Source organism: Gastrolobium bilobum, unplaced genomic scaffold (genome assembly GCF_033153095.1).
Source record: "Gastrolobium bilobum isolate Gb01-03AN ecotype WA unplaced genomic scaffold, APGP_CSIRO_Gbil_v1 utg909, whole genome shotgun sequence".
NCBI lineage: Eukaryota > Viridiplantae > Streptophyta > Magnoliopsida > Fabales > Fabaceae > Gastrolobium > Gastrolobium bilobum.
Window position 1 is genome coordinate 113,857 of NW_026895707.1, and position 15,861 is coordinate 129,717.

The 15,861-nt window shown below is 38.6% G+C and overlaps 2 protein-coding genes across 3 annotated transcripts; one reads left to right on the forward strand and one right to left on the reverse strand.

Moving 5' to 3' along the window:
* The first annotated feature begins 204 nt into the window (after positions 1-204).
* On the forward strand, positions 205-11,106 carry LOC133293051 (pre-mRNA splicing factor SR-like 1). 2 transcript variants are annotated; one of them, XM_061491576.1, is made up of 6 exons: positions 205-310; positions 900-1,273; positions 2,562-2,642; positions 3,122-3,193; positions 3,428-3,500; positions 9,891-10,023. In XM_061491576.1, the coding sequence occupies exons 2-5, from the start codon at positions 986-988 to the stop codon at positions 3,497-3,499; spliced, it is 513 nt and encodes a 170-aa protein (XP_061347560.1). In that variant the 5' UTR covers positions 205-310; positions 900-985; the 3' UTR covers position 3,500; positions 9,891-10,023. The 2 variants fall into 2 exon arrangements, with proteins under 2 accessions (XP_061347560.1, XP_061347553.1); XM_061491569.1 differs by lacking the exon at positions 3,428-3,500 and having other exon boundaries at positions 9,891-11,106.
* A 747-nt stretch (positions 11,107-11,853) lies between these two features.
* LOC133293498 (transmembrane 9 superfamily member 2) lies at positions 11,854-15,372 on the reverse strand. The gene is made up of 7 exons (XM_061492077.1): positions 15,221-15,372; positions 14,264-14,304; positions 13,581-14,166; positions 13,349-13,486; positions 13,081-13,237; positions 12,200-12,684; positions 11,854-12,073 (listed from the first exon to the last, which is right to left on the reverse strand). Exons 1-7 carry the CDS (start codon positions 15,370-15,372, stop codon positions 11,854-11,856), a joined length of 1,779 nt encoding a protein of 592 aa, XP_061348061.1.
* Between the last annotated feature and the right edge of the window lie 489 nt (positions 15,373-15,861).

The following is a 15,861-nucleotide window of genomic DNA, read 5'->3' on the forward strand; positions in this document are numbered from 1 at the left end:
CCAAGAAACTGCTTGAGGCAATGTTTGATCCCTGCATCAAGCAATCCCTTCAGGTTCTTTTAAAATCCTAATCCAATACACCCGCGTAAGTGTCTGCATGATACCAAAAAAAAATAAAAGTAAGTGTCTCTTAGCCAACCGGTCCGGTCCGATTCGGGTTATAACACAAAGGCGCACCTTTCTTGTTTTTATCTTTTCGTTGCGGGTTGCGTTGTACGATTGCCAAAGCTGTTGAGCCTCAGAAGCTAGGGTTCATCACCGCGCTCCAACCTTGTTCTTTCTGTGTTCCACCCACAGCTTTTACCAATTGGTGCGTGTGCTTCCCTTTCTTGAACTTGTTTTTATGTGCTTTCTTTCTTACCTTTTGCCTCTGGTTTCTTCGAAAATCCCAAATCTCAATTTGGAACCAATTTCGAGTTCTCGACAAAGGCCTTTGCTTTATCTTTGATTTCTTTTTGTTTTGTTCTAGGGTTCTCTGCGCGCCTCTGCCCATGCACCTTTCTTCTATTTGATTTCTATTTGTGTGTTGAAGATGTTTTCGAATAACTAGCTGATTATTTGTTGCTATAATTAAATAAATTTGGTCTCTCTGAGCGGATTCATTTTAACGCATTCTGTAAAATTTACGCCAAAAATTAAATAAATAAATTCCGCTACTGTGTTATAACCTTTTTTCATGCGCTTCCACTTTCCTTTATTTTTTTTATATGATTTTTGCAGCATATTAGCTTTCTTCCTAAAATAAGTAGTTTTGTCCTGCTTTTAGTAGGTGTACTTGTGCTTGAAATGTAACTGAAAGCTTGTTCTTTTTTGGTGGTTCCATGAACCATTATGTTGTTATCTCATCCTTGTAATTATTGTTTTGAATTTTCATACTTCTGCTTTTTCCTTTGCTGTAGGAATGGGATCGTGACTTCATATACGTTCTGGGAGGTGACATTTTGAAATTGTAATTGTGGGAGCTATATTATATTTTTTACCCATCATGGAGATACAGACTTCTGGCAGGCCAATTGATTCCTTGCTAGAGAAAGTCCTTTGCATGAATATTTTGTCATCTGATTACTTCAAGGAGCTCTATCGATTAAAAACATACCATGAAGTTATTGATGAGATCTACAATCAAGTTGATCACGTTGAACCGTGGATGACAGGGAATTGTCGTGGTCCTTCAACTGCTTTCTGTCTTCTTTACAAGTTCTTTACAATGAAGCTCACTGTCAAACAAATGCACGGGCTTCTAAAACACCCTGATTCTCCTTACATAAGAGCGGTATGTAGAGGTGCCTGACAATGTATATGGGACTTTTCTGGCTTGTTTTATGTTTAAGTGGCGAAAGCATTGTGTAATCATAGTGATGTGTGTATTGCATGTGTCTGTGCTTGTAATTTTTTTTGGTTTGTGTGTGAATATCTTTTTAACCATTTTGTTTCAAGTTTAAAATATATCTTAAAATCATCATAACTGAGTCTGAGCTGACTGTGCTGGTGGATTTTTGTTTAATTGTCAAATGCAAGATAGTCAAAATCCTGTTCATACTCTTCCATGATTTTTGCTTGCTGCTACTGTCTCAATAACAGCCAAAAATGTGATTTGGTGAGATCATCTGTGATCGCTGTGATTGATTGTGGGATCTGTAGAATCAGATTATCCTATCATGCTGGCTGAGTCACCCATTTCTGAACAATTAAACCTGAGCCCACCCGAAATTTTAAGATCCCAAGCCCCACGACCTCTTCTGTCTGTGGCTTCAATCTGTGGCTGCTAGCAGTTGTGGCTTGTGGGTGATGTTTGAGAGAGGGTGCGTGGTGGTTCAACCTCTTCCTTGCTTCCTATTTCCTATTCGATCTGCTTCTGTTTCCACTTGTGGGTGGTGCTTGGCTTCTCGCTGGTGTATTATTTGCTCCGTTTTGCGCTCGTTTCCAATTGTTTTTAGGCTTTTGTCTCTGATTGTGCCCTGGTGATGTCCAGATATTTAGTCTTTTAGTTGGGCAGTTCTCTTTTAGTCTTTCAGTTTTCATGTGTTGTCAAAAACTCATGTCTTTTATATTTTGAGTGGTAACTTTAGCTTTGTGACTTATGACCTTATGTCCTCATCTTGATTAATCTTTTGATCGGTCTCACTTGAACTTATTTTGTTTTCAAGTATCCTGTATTATTCTATTTGATGTCTTTTCAAATTTCATTTTGGTAAAAATGGAATTTTGTGCCACCATTCTTCCAGATTTTAGTGCATGACCATCTGTTATTGTAGGTCTTGTTGTCGATGTACTTTTGTTTGTTATCTCATTACATACATGTTATCTCTGCCAAGCATGAGATAGCTATGCATAACCGAGGATGGTTTGATTATATTCTCGGGGTTTTTTTTTTAATAAGACAAATGTTGGTTTGGTTATATTCTGCTTTGCATCAGAGTAAAGAGGATGTGTTATGTTGCTTATAGATGATTCCCCCCTTCATTTTTAAATTTTAGGTGTATGCCAACATTCTTATTGGTGATTTTTTCTTCCTTTCTGTTTATCATATGCTCTTTATTGATTCCTTATATTGTTTATAGGTTGGATTTCTCTATCTGAGATATGTTGCTGATCCGAAGACTCTGTGGAATTGGTTTGAACCATATGTTAAAGATGATGAGGTATGAGGATATGGTTATGATCTATATAGCTCTGGAAGTCTCATGCAATGACGTTTATTAAGTTCTTAGGCTTTCATTCTTTTTCTTCTTTCTGTATTATGATAAATCAAATTAAAAAATCATATTTTTTCTTAAAAGTAATAGATTATTGCCTTCTTCCATTTACGTGTACTTTCCCCATGCCTCAAATTGGATTTTATTTTCAAGAGGTTTTGTTCAAGGTGCTTGAATCTGGATATCATGCATTTTTCTTTTTGCAATATTCTATTTTTCACTTGTCTAACCACTGATTATACCATTGCTAGATATGGAGCTATGCAAATAATATTGTGTGCCCATATGTTCCTTTTCTGTGGAAGAAGTCACTTGTTTGGGTTTCAGTTGTCTTGAATTGTCCCCTATTCTTGGGTTACCATTTAAAAGTGCTCCATTATGTTTGCAATTTATTATTCTTTTTAAATGATGATGCTGTATTTCAGGAATTTTCTCCTGGATCTAATGGTCGAACGACTACAATGGGTGTATATGTGCGTGATTTGATCCTTGGACAGGTTTGTTATCATTAACTCTATGAGCCTATATTTTACATGAGAGCATATTTAACCACTTTGGACTCATGCTTTCATTCTGCTTGTAAACAATCAAATGCATTTACATGATTAACTGGCAAATTATACCCTGACCCCTTGATTTAGAGATTTTTTAAATATAATGTTGTACAATGGCAAGGAAAAAATTCATTTGACTCAAGTATTGACTTGGTAAACTGAGAATTCTCTCTTCAGAGCTTTCCACCAGAATCCAGATGCATCACAAGATTTCAATTGCAGATATGTTCCTCATCGGTAACAGTATGAGGTGCTTTCAGTATCTTTGGACATAAAACTTTTATACCTACCAGTAATTGCTGATACAAACTAGTTCAAAGGAATCTTCCATTTTTTCTTTCACATCTTTTTATTGATTGCATGCTCTGAAGAATGTATTCTTATTTATAAAATCACTATACTGTTGAGGTTTTCCATAAGAAATTGAGTATTTTTTCATATAGTTGCTTTAGAGTAAAACCTATTTAGTCCTTGAAAAACACATTATAAATTTAGTTGCAAATTAGTTTGATCCCTCAAAATTCAAATTCTCAATAATTTTGTCCTGCATCAAGTCTGGTTCGCACATCATTCACCTTCATTATTTGGATGGAGGGAGTCTAAAATTGGGAATTTGAGGGATGAAATTGATAAATTAATCTTGTAAGGGAGCAAATTATTAATGGGCGTATCTTTTAGGGACTAAAAAGGGATTTTTCCCACCTTGCTTTTCTTCTTTACGTATTTTCTTTCTTTCTTTCTTTTTCTGTGGTTGAGCTGATATCTGTCCTTCATATCATTGACTTTGCAGTTTTGTTTCACCTGCAAATTGTATATACTAGTTGATTGATTGCATTGCAATGATGATATGCTTTTAAATAATTCTTGGTATTTGGTAATACATCCCTGATAGTATGGGAAATCGTGTTCTTACTTTCCCACCTTCTCTAATGGGCTTCTGCACTTTTAGAGTTGTCATATTTCTTATGGATCCATATTTATGCGTGTCTTCCTCTATTCTATTTAACTTTGAGTTTTTTAGGTTATCCTTTCTGTAGCTTAATTTTTTTGAGTTCTTAGAGAAAGATTTAGACAAAAGCGGTAAATAATTTCTATCTAATATGCTGTTTTTATGTCTTTAGTCATTGTAACCTAAAAAATACTTGGTAACAGTAGCTGCCTGGCATTATTATCATGTAGAAACTACTACTAACATTCTATCATGACCAAAACTCTTGGAAGAAATAAATATTCTCGTGTCAGAGCTTGAATCTAATTTTTGTGTGTGTTGTGTGTGGGTGTGTGTGTGTGAGAGAGAGAGAGAGAGAGAGAGAGAGAGAGAGAGAGAGAGAGGGAGGGAGAGATAAATAATCAATATTATTGCCCTGAAGGCTGGATGTTTCCTGTTGGATGATTTCTAATTGAGTCAATTAACTATGCTGCTATACTGTTAATGATGACTATCGAAATTTAACCTGTTTTTCACTTGCCTAATTGTATGGGTGTTTGGTATGCTTGTTGTTGATTTTCTTAATACACTGTTTGCTGTGAACTGTGAAGCAGTACCAAGAATTTATATGATATAGCTACAGGATCTTACAATAGTTCTTTGGAAGGGGAATGTAATTTGAGTAACAGCAAACCGTTTTTTCCTCTCCTAAATGAGTCTTTTTCATGGGGTGTGGGAGTTGCTGGATCGCCCATCTCCTGCGGGAGATTGGGAGGCTTTGGATTCCTTCTTATAAGGTATCGCAAGGATTTGAAATTGAATGATTAAAGTTATGGATATTTTTGCTTCAAATGAAGGAACAAGTGCGTGAACTGAAATATCTGGTTATGTTTTTTTTAATGCATGGAAGGATTCTGCAGAGAATTTTTAATGCTTCTTATGTGCTACCCCATTTGCTTCCCTAATAAATACTACTGTTGAAGAGAATTTCTGTATCCCATGCTTGTTATTTTGTTGGTTATACTTGAATATAAATATAAAATAATAGAAGAATAATATGTTGTGTATTGATATGTGTCAGAGAGTTACAATATATAGAGACCCTAATGGGCTTAAGTGAAAGGCCCAAACCTAATCCTAATACAGTCAGAATATTTACGGATAAGACAGAATCCAATCATATCTAATCATATCATATCTAATATTCTAACACTCCCCCTCAAGCTGGTGCGTATATATTATGAGCACCAAGCTTGTTACAAATGTATTCAACCCGAGGACCTCTAAGAGCTTTAGTGAAAACATCCGCTAGTTGATCAGAGGAGTTGACGAAAGCAGTCTTGATTTCTCCTGACTGAATCTTTTCTCGAATGAAGTGACAATCAATCTCTATATGTTTGGTCCTCTCATGAAAGACAGAATTAGAGGATATATGTAGCGCAGCTTGACTATCACAGATGAGTGTCATGGGTTGTTTCTATTCACAAAGATGAAGCTCCTGAATCAACTGCTTTAATCAGACTAACTCACAGGTAGCATTTGCCATTGCACGATACTCAGCTTCTGCACTAGATCGAGCAACAACAGGTTGTTTCTTGCTCTTCCACGAAATTAAGTTTCCTCCAAAGAAGACACAATAGCCAAAAGTAGAGCGCCTGTCCGAGGGTGATCCTGCCCAATCAGCATCTGAATAACCACAAATTTCTGTATTTCCCTGATCTGAATACAACAAACCTTTTCCTGGTGCTCCTTTGATGTATCGGAGGATCCTCACAGCAGCATCCCAATGTGAATCACAAGGGGAATCAAGAAACTGACTAGCCGTACTAACAGCGAAAGAAATATCTGGCCTAGTCACAGTAAGATAGTTGAGCTTCCCAATTAGCCTCCGATAACGTCCAGGATCAGATAACGGCTCCCCCTGTCCGGGCAATAACTTGACATTAGGATCCATAGGTGTATCAACTGGTTTACTCCCCAACATACCAGTTTCTTCTAGGATATCCATGGCATATTTCCTTTGACAGATAGAAATGCCCTGTCTGGATTGCGCCACCTCAATTCCCAAGAAGTAACGCAGCTTCCCAAGGTCCTTTGTTTGAAATGTACTAAACAAATGCTGTTTTAACTGACGAATTCCGTCTTGATCACTTCCGGTGAGAATGATGTCGTCAACATAGACTAACAAATAAATACACTTATCAGGAGATGTAATCCTATAAAACACAGAATGGTCAACTTTACTGCGGATTAAGCCAAACGCCTGAACAACAGAACTGAAGCGACTGAACCATGCTCGAGGAGACTGCTTGAGACCATATAAGGATTTCCGAAGACGACACACCTTTCCAGACTCCCCCTGAGCAACAAAACCAGGTGGTTGCTCCATGTAAACTTCTTCTTGTAAATCACCATGAAGAAAGGCATTTTTGATGTCAAGTTGAAGGAGTGGCCAGTGACGAACAGCAGCAAGGGCAAGAAAGAGGCGGACTGACGCCATCTTAGCGACCGGAGAAAATGTATCGCTATAATCAAGGCCAAAGATTTGAGTAAAACCCTTGACAACTAAACGTGCCTTGAGACGATCAATATGGCCATCAGGTCCAACTTTCACAGTAAAAACCCAGCGACAACCAACTATAGACTTCTCTGGAGGAGCAGAAACAAGGTCCCAAGTGCCATTGGAATGAAGTGCAGTCATCTCATCAAGCATTGCTTGGCGCCACCCTGGATGGGAAAGTGCTTCACCTGTGGTCTTAGGAATAGAAATAGAAGAAAGACTAGAAACAAAGGTGAAATGAGGTGAAGAAAGACGGTCATAACTCAAAAAGGTATAAAGAGGATAAGGGTTACGAGTAGTACGTGTACCTTTTCTTTGAGCAATGGGAAGAGTCTCTGATGAAGGATCCGGAGGAAGAAGCAACAGCAGTGGGCGATGAGTCAGCAAGAGTCGAGTCGACAGGAGGCACAGTTTTGCGACGCTGATAGGTGAGAAGTGGACGGTCCTCAGGTATAGAAGCAATAGGTTGCTCATCTGGAATAGAAGCACCTGCAGCTGGCAAAGACAAGTCAAGAAAAGGGACAGGAAGTACATGATCAACCTGTGACATCTGAGATGGGATAGAATTAAAGGGTTGTTGATCAAGAAAAGTGACATCAGCGGAAACTAAGTAACACTTAAGGTCGGGAGAATAACAACGATAACCCTTTTGAAGACGAGAATAACCAAGAAAGATACACTGAAAGGCTTTGGATGTTAACTTATCCTTACCAGGAGTGAGATCATGAACAAAACAAGTACAACCAAAGACATGTGGAGTTAGAGGATAAAGAGGAACATCTGGAAGCAATAGATTATGAGGAATGTCATTGTGGAGCACAGATGAAGGCATGCGATTGATGAGAAAACAAGAGATGAGTACAGCATCTGCCCAGAAGTGAAGGGGAACCTGCATATGAATAAGAAGGGTACGGGCAGTTTCAATGAGATGTCTGTTTTTACGTTCAGCCACCCCATTTTGTTGTGGAGTGTGAGGACAAGTAGTTTGATGTAAAGTACCTTGTGTTGCCAAGAAATTAGAAAAATCAATAGAAACATATTCCTTAGCATTATCACTACGTAGAATACGAATAGAAACACCAAATTGAGTATGGATCTCAGTAGAAAACTTTTTATAAATGGAAAATAGCTCGGAACGATTTTTCATTAAATAGGTCCAAGTGCAACGGGAAAAATCATCAATAAAGGTAACGAAATACCGAAAACCTAAGACAGACAAGGTACGACTTGGACCCCAGATATCTGAATGAACAAGAGAGAAAGGGGCATCAGCTCGTTTATTGACTCGACTGGCAAAAGAGGAGCGTGTATGCTTCCCTTGTTGACATGACACACAATCTAAAGACTGAAGACCGGACAAAAGAGGAACCATTTTCTGCAATTTTGAAAGACTTGGATGACCAAGGCGACTGTGGATAAGTTGTGGAGATTCTGTGAGAGAGCATGCTACTGAAGGATGAGGCACATCCAGATAATAAAGCCCCCGTGACTCGCGACCCACTCCAATCATTTTCCCCGTACCCGGATCCTGCACAGAAACAGAATGGTTAGAGAAAGTAATGGTGCAAGTGAGGGAGTGGATCAACTTACTAATAGAAATTAAGTTATAAGGGATGCCAGGAATGTAATAGACAGATGTCAGGGCCAAGGTAGAGGTCGGACGAGCTTGTCCCATCCCACGAACTGGGGCTTTGGTTCCATCCGCAAGGGTAAAAGACGGTAAATGATCAGAATAAGTAAGAGATGTAAAGAGTTCCTTATTACCACAGAGATGATCGGTAGCACCGGAGTCAAATATCCAAGTGCCAAGTGATGTAGAATGAGAAACACAAGCAACATGATTACCAGTATAAGGCTGAGACTGAGGAGAAGCCTTCCTGAGAGGGGTTTGGAGTGCAGCATAGTCCGAACCTGAACCAAATGATACATTGTCTGACTGAGCTATATTTGCAACAATAGGAGAGTTAACCTCCGAGAGATCAGGAGATGCTGCTGCCATTTAAAGATAAAATATAAAAGCCGTAAACGAAGGCAAACGATATCCAATCAAGAAGAACCATGCGTCTAAGGTCAGACCCACAGAGAAACAATCACAGATCCAGAAAGGGGAGGAGAAGGCGAGCTTCTCTGTCCAAGACCGGCCGAAAAAAGCCGCCGGAATAGTGCTCGCGCCGGCAGAAGGTGGCGCGTGAAGCCCACGTGCAGAGAAGACAGGTGGCGCGTGACGGCGCGTGGGAGATGCGTTGCTGACCGGACCACCACAGACCTGGTCGCCGGGAAGAGAGGGTCCTGATCGCGTGAAGTTTGGTCGGAAAAGTCGCCGGAAAAAGTCTCTGGTTGCCTGAACAGTGATTCTGACGGCGGGCGGTGGTTCCGGTGGCCGTCGGAGGTGCTGACGCGTTTGGAAAATCACTCAGAGGCTGTTTACAGCCCTAGAAGGCTTGCCGGAAGGACGCACGGCAAGAAAGAGGACTCCTAAGCAGTGGGCTTAGGTTTTAAAGCAAAAAACAAGGTTTCTAAGCGGAAGCGAGGGTTCCCAGAACGAAAGAGCTCTGATACCAACTTGAATATAAAATAATAGAAGAATAATATGTTGTGTATTGATATGTGTCAGAGAGTTACAATATATAGAGACCCTAATGGGCTTAAGTGAAAGGCCCAAACCTAATCCTAATACAGTCAGAATACAGTCAGAATATTTACGGATAAGACAGAATCCAATCATATCTAATCATATCATATCTAATATTCTAACAGTTATCATATGTGCAGATTGGATTCTTAATTGTTTTTGCTTATTTTTTTTATTCTTTGTTTTTCTTGTGAATTATGGTTCAGAACTTCAGACTGTTTCTTTGTTGTCCAACCTATTTCAGCACGGGAGTACAATCTTGTACTTCTATTCCTTCTATTTTCGTGAATAGTTAGTATTTATATCAATGCTTACTGTGTTAAATGGGTACCTCTTCATGGTCGTTGTCATTTTTGTGATCTATTTGTTTGATTTTGGGTACTTTGTGCGTGGTACACAATATGCCTTCATTGACAGGCTTGAATGCTGCAATTCCCAAATTTTATTTTACCCCTTTAATTCCAGATAATGTAACTCTACTTTATGGAAGCACATTGATGAGTCTGTTCTGCTATTGCAGTATTACTTCGACACACTCTTTCCTCGCGTCCCTGTTCCTGTATTGCGGCAGGTTGTGTCTAATCTTGGAAAGTTGAATCTTCCCACTACACATTCTGGTTCAACTGGGGAATCCACCCGTCATGGATCTGATGACACTGCTCGTAGACCTCCTTCTGTGAAAGCTGCCCTTTCAGTCTCTTTTGGTCAGAGGGCTCCACATCGTGCCTCCACAAGGGACTCTTCACCTATTCGCCGTACTTTACCTCCTCCTCCTCCTCATGAAAGAGATGGTGGTGATGACACAAGAAGATCTCCAAATAGTCGACGCAGCCAGAGTCGAGAATATCCTGATAGGGATAGGGATAGGGATCGAGCCCGGTCACGGTCCAGGGACAGGGATCGGGACCGTGAAAGGGACAGGGATCGGGACCATGAAAAGGACAGATATCATGATCGAGATAGGAGCAGAGATTGGGACAGAGAACGAGACCGTGAAAGGTACAGGGATCGAGATCGAGATCGAGATAGAGATCAAGAGAAGGACAGAATCAGGAGGGATAAGGATCGGGAAAGAGAGAGGGAGCGGAGTTATGATCATGATAGGAGGTCTAGATACCCCCAGAGAGAAAGCAGCCGTGATTATGACAACAGCAGTGGCAATGGTAATAGGCACTATCGTAGCAGGAGTCGGAGTAGAAGTAGGAGCAGGAGCAGAAGTCAGAGTCTGCAAGCTGGCACTACTCGGTTGGAAAAACATTCTAGTCCACAGAGAGATGGAAGTAAGAAGAATTCTGCTTCTAGTAATCTTGCTAAACTTAAAGATATGTATGGTGATTTGGGTGATAACAAAGGAGATGCCAGCACGGAAAGAATTCCTAGAAGGGATAATGGAGGCGAAGAGGTTATCAGACTTGGTGGTTCTACGTGGAAGTATTGAGAGATATCATGGAATGCTTGTATCAGATGTTGGATAACTGTTTCACGGAAAAAAGCATCTTGGAACTTGCCCTTTTATTGCTGGTCTCTTGGTAGACATAAGTTATAGGTTGATGAATGCTATCTATATCAGCATTTATTGATATTGTATACTAAAATTTATTCCCGGTGCATTGAATTTCATGCTGTGTAATTGCAAGTTTTAGACTAAAGATCATTCTATGTAGTCCTAAACTACCATGCTTCCATTGATTAGTTGAAACTAAATATTTTACTGCGTTTCCGTGTAGCTTCATAATTTGAGGATAATGTTTGTATTTTGAAATGGCTTTGGCATGTTAAACATTGATGCGGTATTCCGATGCGCCATTGTAATATGCTTCCAGTAGGACAAGTAGCTGTGTAGATGCATTGATGCAAAGTTTAAAGTTTTGATATTATTTTGGCCCAAAAGTTTAGAATCTATTATTTTTACCTTATTATTAAATCTGGATCATCAAGAATGGTAAAATCAAATTTATATGAGTTTTGAAGTTTTCTTATCTTAGTTTGCTTAGCTCGCTTTCTCAGAGATTTTACCTTCCCCAAACGAGAACAAACCACACCCAACGATTAGATAAACAAAAGGCAAAAGTTATGCGAGGTAAAGGGGTATTGTTTTGATCATACTTGTATTTAAATAAAATAGTATTGAATCCCGAAAGAACACTTGCATCAATTGGGATGCGAGTAATACAATGCTGGAAGCCCTAAAGCTATCTGAAACCCGAAAGTGATGTAAAAAGCTTCACTTTAATATTTCCAAGAAAAAGAATTTTGTGGGCTACACTACTGTCATTCATGTTCTATTAGACAATTTGAAGCACTGACAGAAATCTGGGATTCAGCAATTGTGTAAAGCACCTCATACCCTTTCAATTTCCCCCTGCTATTCTTTGGTAAACCATTTGCAACGAGAACTGAGGACATAAGAGGAGAAATTTCTGTATCACTACAACAATGGGAAAAGAAAGCGTCTTGTTGGTGCCAGTGAGCTTCTGGCTATTCTATTCACACTTGATAGAACGATACATGTGACGGACAAATATTAAAGAAGCATGGAAACCTACAGTTCCAAGCATGAGAAAGAAACCATAGCAAATGCAAGCCATATAACCAAAAAAGAAAGAGGTTTGCATGAAACCAAACATATCTGATCTTGCATGATAGTAATACATGCAGTACCCATATATGAACAAGCCAGTTGATCCGCCACAAAGAAAAGACCTAATATTATGCCAAAAATGAAGAGGTTAGAGAATGGAGGGACATACAATACATCAATGTGTAGCCTAAATTCTGATGGATAAACAAGGAAATAAGTGAGATCACTCGATGTTACAGGATACTCACCTCCACCACCATTTATGGTCCTCAGCAGCAAGCTGAAAGTACGTCAATGCCACAGTGACAAAAGCAGTGACAATCAAGAGCATGATGAAAACAATGAACAAAATGCTGTATATGGTGTAAATCTGGTGACCCCACAGACTAGAAAATATGTAGTAGAGCTCAATGTAAATAGCACTGAACGGCAAAAATCCTGCCATGGCCATTTGAGCAAGAGTTCTACGGTACCAAGGTAGTTGGGGAATCTCCCTAGGATGACTTTTGGTTCGACAAGGAGCTTGAAACTCTGATCGGCTATTCTTACCAGCAATCCCACCCAATACTAGTAAAGGTGAGGTTACAAGAGTCCATATGAGGAAAATAACCACAATTGTTCCAAATGGCAGTGCTGCAGTGGAGTTATAGGCAAGTGCAATAGTATTAAGAAAGCAGAATGTCAACAACAAAGGTCCAGAGAACAGACTTCCAGTCAACACCAAAATCTTCACCTGGCATGCAACAAAAAGTATAATTCATGTAGGTAGGTTTGTGCTTTCTGCAGTATATTTTCAATTGTTTTAAGGAAAAGGCAACCGGGAGAAGAAAACTATAGCACAGCAATCAAAATATTGACTAGTAAATAAAAACATATAACATACTTTACGTTTAAAATCAAGAATCTGTTTGATCTCTGTGGAGAGTTATGAAGTTTCAAAGCGAGGAAATTAGACAATATTCTTCTATGAGAAAGGAACTTCAGCAAGAACTTCAAATCAATCAATGCATGGGTTACTTAGAGACAATGAAATGCATAATGTGAACACTGAACTAAGATAAGTAGTCAAAAACAAAAGTTCTTGAGTGGAACACCAATGGTATATGCTTTCTATGAAATGGGAGAGTACCCAGTCTTTTCCTTCAATCATGTAATAGAAGGAAACTGCAGAGTAGCCTGCAATGCCAGACGTTAGCGCATATATGACAATCAGTGCAGTAAACAGAGCTCCCCTGTTGTATGGATAGAAAACACCAACTAGAGAAAGCATAAATATGAAGATTGCACTGAAAACAAAAGCAATGATACATGGTCAGAAAATAGATGAAATATACAAGGCCAAGACAGGAAACACCCTTTAAAAGATAATTAAGTACTTGAGAGTGTAACTCACTCACAGTGTAAATAGCTGGGAGCCTGTTCCAAGCGCTGCTGCAAACAAAGACTTGTATCTTGGGTACCTGAACACATCACCATGAATATACTTCCATCCACTCTCCTCCATGTCATCAACTGCCTCCTCATCAGGAGTAAACCTGTCTTGTTTGAAATGGTGGATACAATAAGTTCCGTGAATTAAAAGGTTTAAATTCATGAGAGTAGACACCAGTAAATGAGAATGATTCTTACTTAACAAAATCATTCTTAAGTACACGCATGAGAATTATGGTAAGGAATCCAGTCAAGAGGATAACAGTCACACATGAGTTGATAACAGAAAACCAATGGATATCCAAGTGATTTAACAGTAAGGATGCCTGTGAGTATTTCTCCAGCCTCTTCGCAAATGGAATATCTGTTTGAATCCATTTGACAGAATATGTGAAATCCACATTTACTTCTCTATCTTGTGTCAAGTCCACAACTGCATTTGGATTGTTTCTAATGAACACATCAATGATGCGATCCTTATTGTATAGGATCTCAAAATGGATATGCTTAAAAAGATAGACTTTGGCCCCAGTTGGGTCATCTTTGTCTTCACTGTCAAATTTTCCAAGGAAACCCCAAATGGGCAAGTCATCATAGTACATTGTGAAAAAATAGTCCTTCAAGACAGCAACTCTGAATTGAGCAACCTCTTCTCTTGTCAGCCTCTTTCTGCAGATACTCTCAGGTTCTCTATCAATTTGGAAGTCCAGTTTGTAAGGAGCAACAACTAATCGATCCCCATTCAAAACTTCACCAAGATCTTCTTTCTTTTCTTCCACATTAGCTGCCACCAACAAATTTTGGAATTACAAGGGATAGGGAAAACAAAGACAATAGTAAGAAATTGGAAAAACCAAAAAGAATGACAACAGCAAACTAACCTGGTGAGCAAAAGGGAAGATCAAAATATCGGTATGTTTCACTGTGGTATGAAAATAAACAAAAAATTAAATAAATAGGGAAAGCACAAAGAATTAACAAAGTCAGCCTATTGTGAGGAAGAAATTCATGATAACTTAATGGTTTAGAAATTAGTGAGTGCATTAGACTATTTTAATTTCCATTCTTATTACATAGAGGCATTTAGATGGTTATATAATGCAAATTTTATGAATTCAGTAGTCTTTCAGCACAAAAGAAATGCACTTTTTTTCTTGGCCATAAAAAAATAGAAAAATCAAACTTTTAATAAAAGCAATAAATGAAAAGGTCTGCGATCAAATGGCAGAGGTAAATATCCTGAGGGGATACGTTAGAACATTACTTGAGTGTCAAGGTAAGTCTTATTAAAACAATTTAAATGTCAACTCTGCCAACCTGATCACTTGGATTCTTTCTAAATTTCCATTGAACACTGACTACAATTTCTGAAATTGACATTGAAGCAAAGAAAACTAAAATATCCGATTTTGAGTTGATTAACTAATATCACAACTTCTAAGTCACATTCATTTCCCTTTCATCCATCTTGTAGAATTCAAACAGCTCATCAGTCAAACAACTAGCTTTCACTAATCAAAGAAAACCAAAATTCAACCCATTTCTTTTACAGGTACTATCATTCTTGGACAGGTTCAAAACCCACACCATAAGATGAAGTGGTAATTGAATCTTCATTAAATATAAATCAGATCAATACTTGGGAATGAAAGAGGCAAGGCACTCAAGTTCCAGAGGAAATCTCATTCTTGAATGGTAACCAAACCCAAAAGAAAAAAAAAAAGTTTTTTTTTTCCCCCTTTAATCTTCATTTATCTTTTCAAGAGGATTGGGATTGAAAAGTTTTGAAGCAAAAATGAAAAGGTGAGAGTGGAAGTGACAGAGATTGAAAATCTGACCTGGGATTGTGAAAGGGTCCCACCTTGTTGGCATATAAGGGTACGGAATCTCCTTCTGTGTAACGATGATCTGTTGCATCAGATGTGACATGGTTTATGCAGCAGCACAGGATCACAATGGCACCACCCAAACATGCCGTTGACTTTCCCATAAATTCAGACAGAGAGAGAGACTCTGCAATGCAATGGGTTCTTCCTGTACTCGTAAGCCAAATAGGTGCATGAGACGAAGAAGAAGAATAAGAAGAAGAAGAAGAAATTTCCACGCTACTTCCTTCAACCAAAAGAAGAAAAAAGAGAGTTCAGAAGTTTTCAATTTCCATGCACTTTTTACATCGTAATGAATGAAGTTAAAGATGAATCGTCTTCGTGAATGGTGAATGATGACAAGTTCGTGTCTAACATTAATAAATATGGCAGTAACGACATCGTGCCTCGACTCTTTCCCTGTTTCAGATTTATTTTCCTTTTAACATATCTATATCCGTCCTCTTTTGTTGTTTTGTCTCGATTTCATAAATGATAAGGGTCCTCCTTTGATTGATTTATGGGAAAAATATTTATACTTTAAAATGAAACAACTTATATTCTTTTACTCTTATAAAGAGGGAGGTGTGATCCACATCTTTATTTTTTTTTTG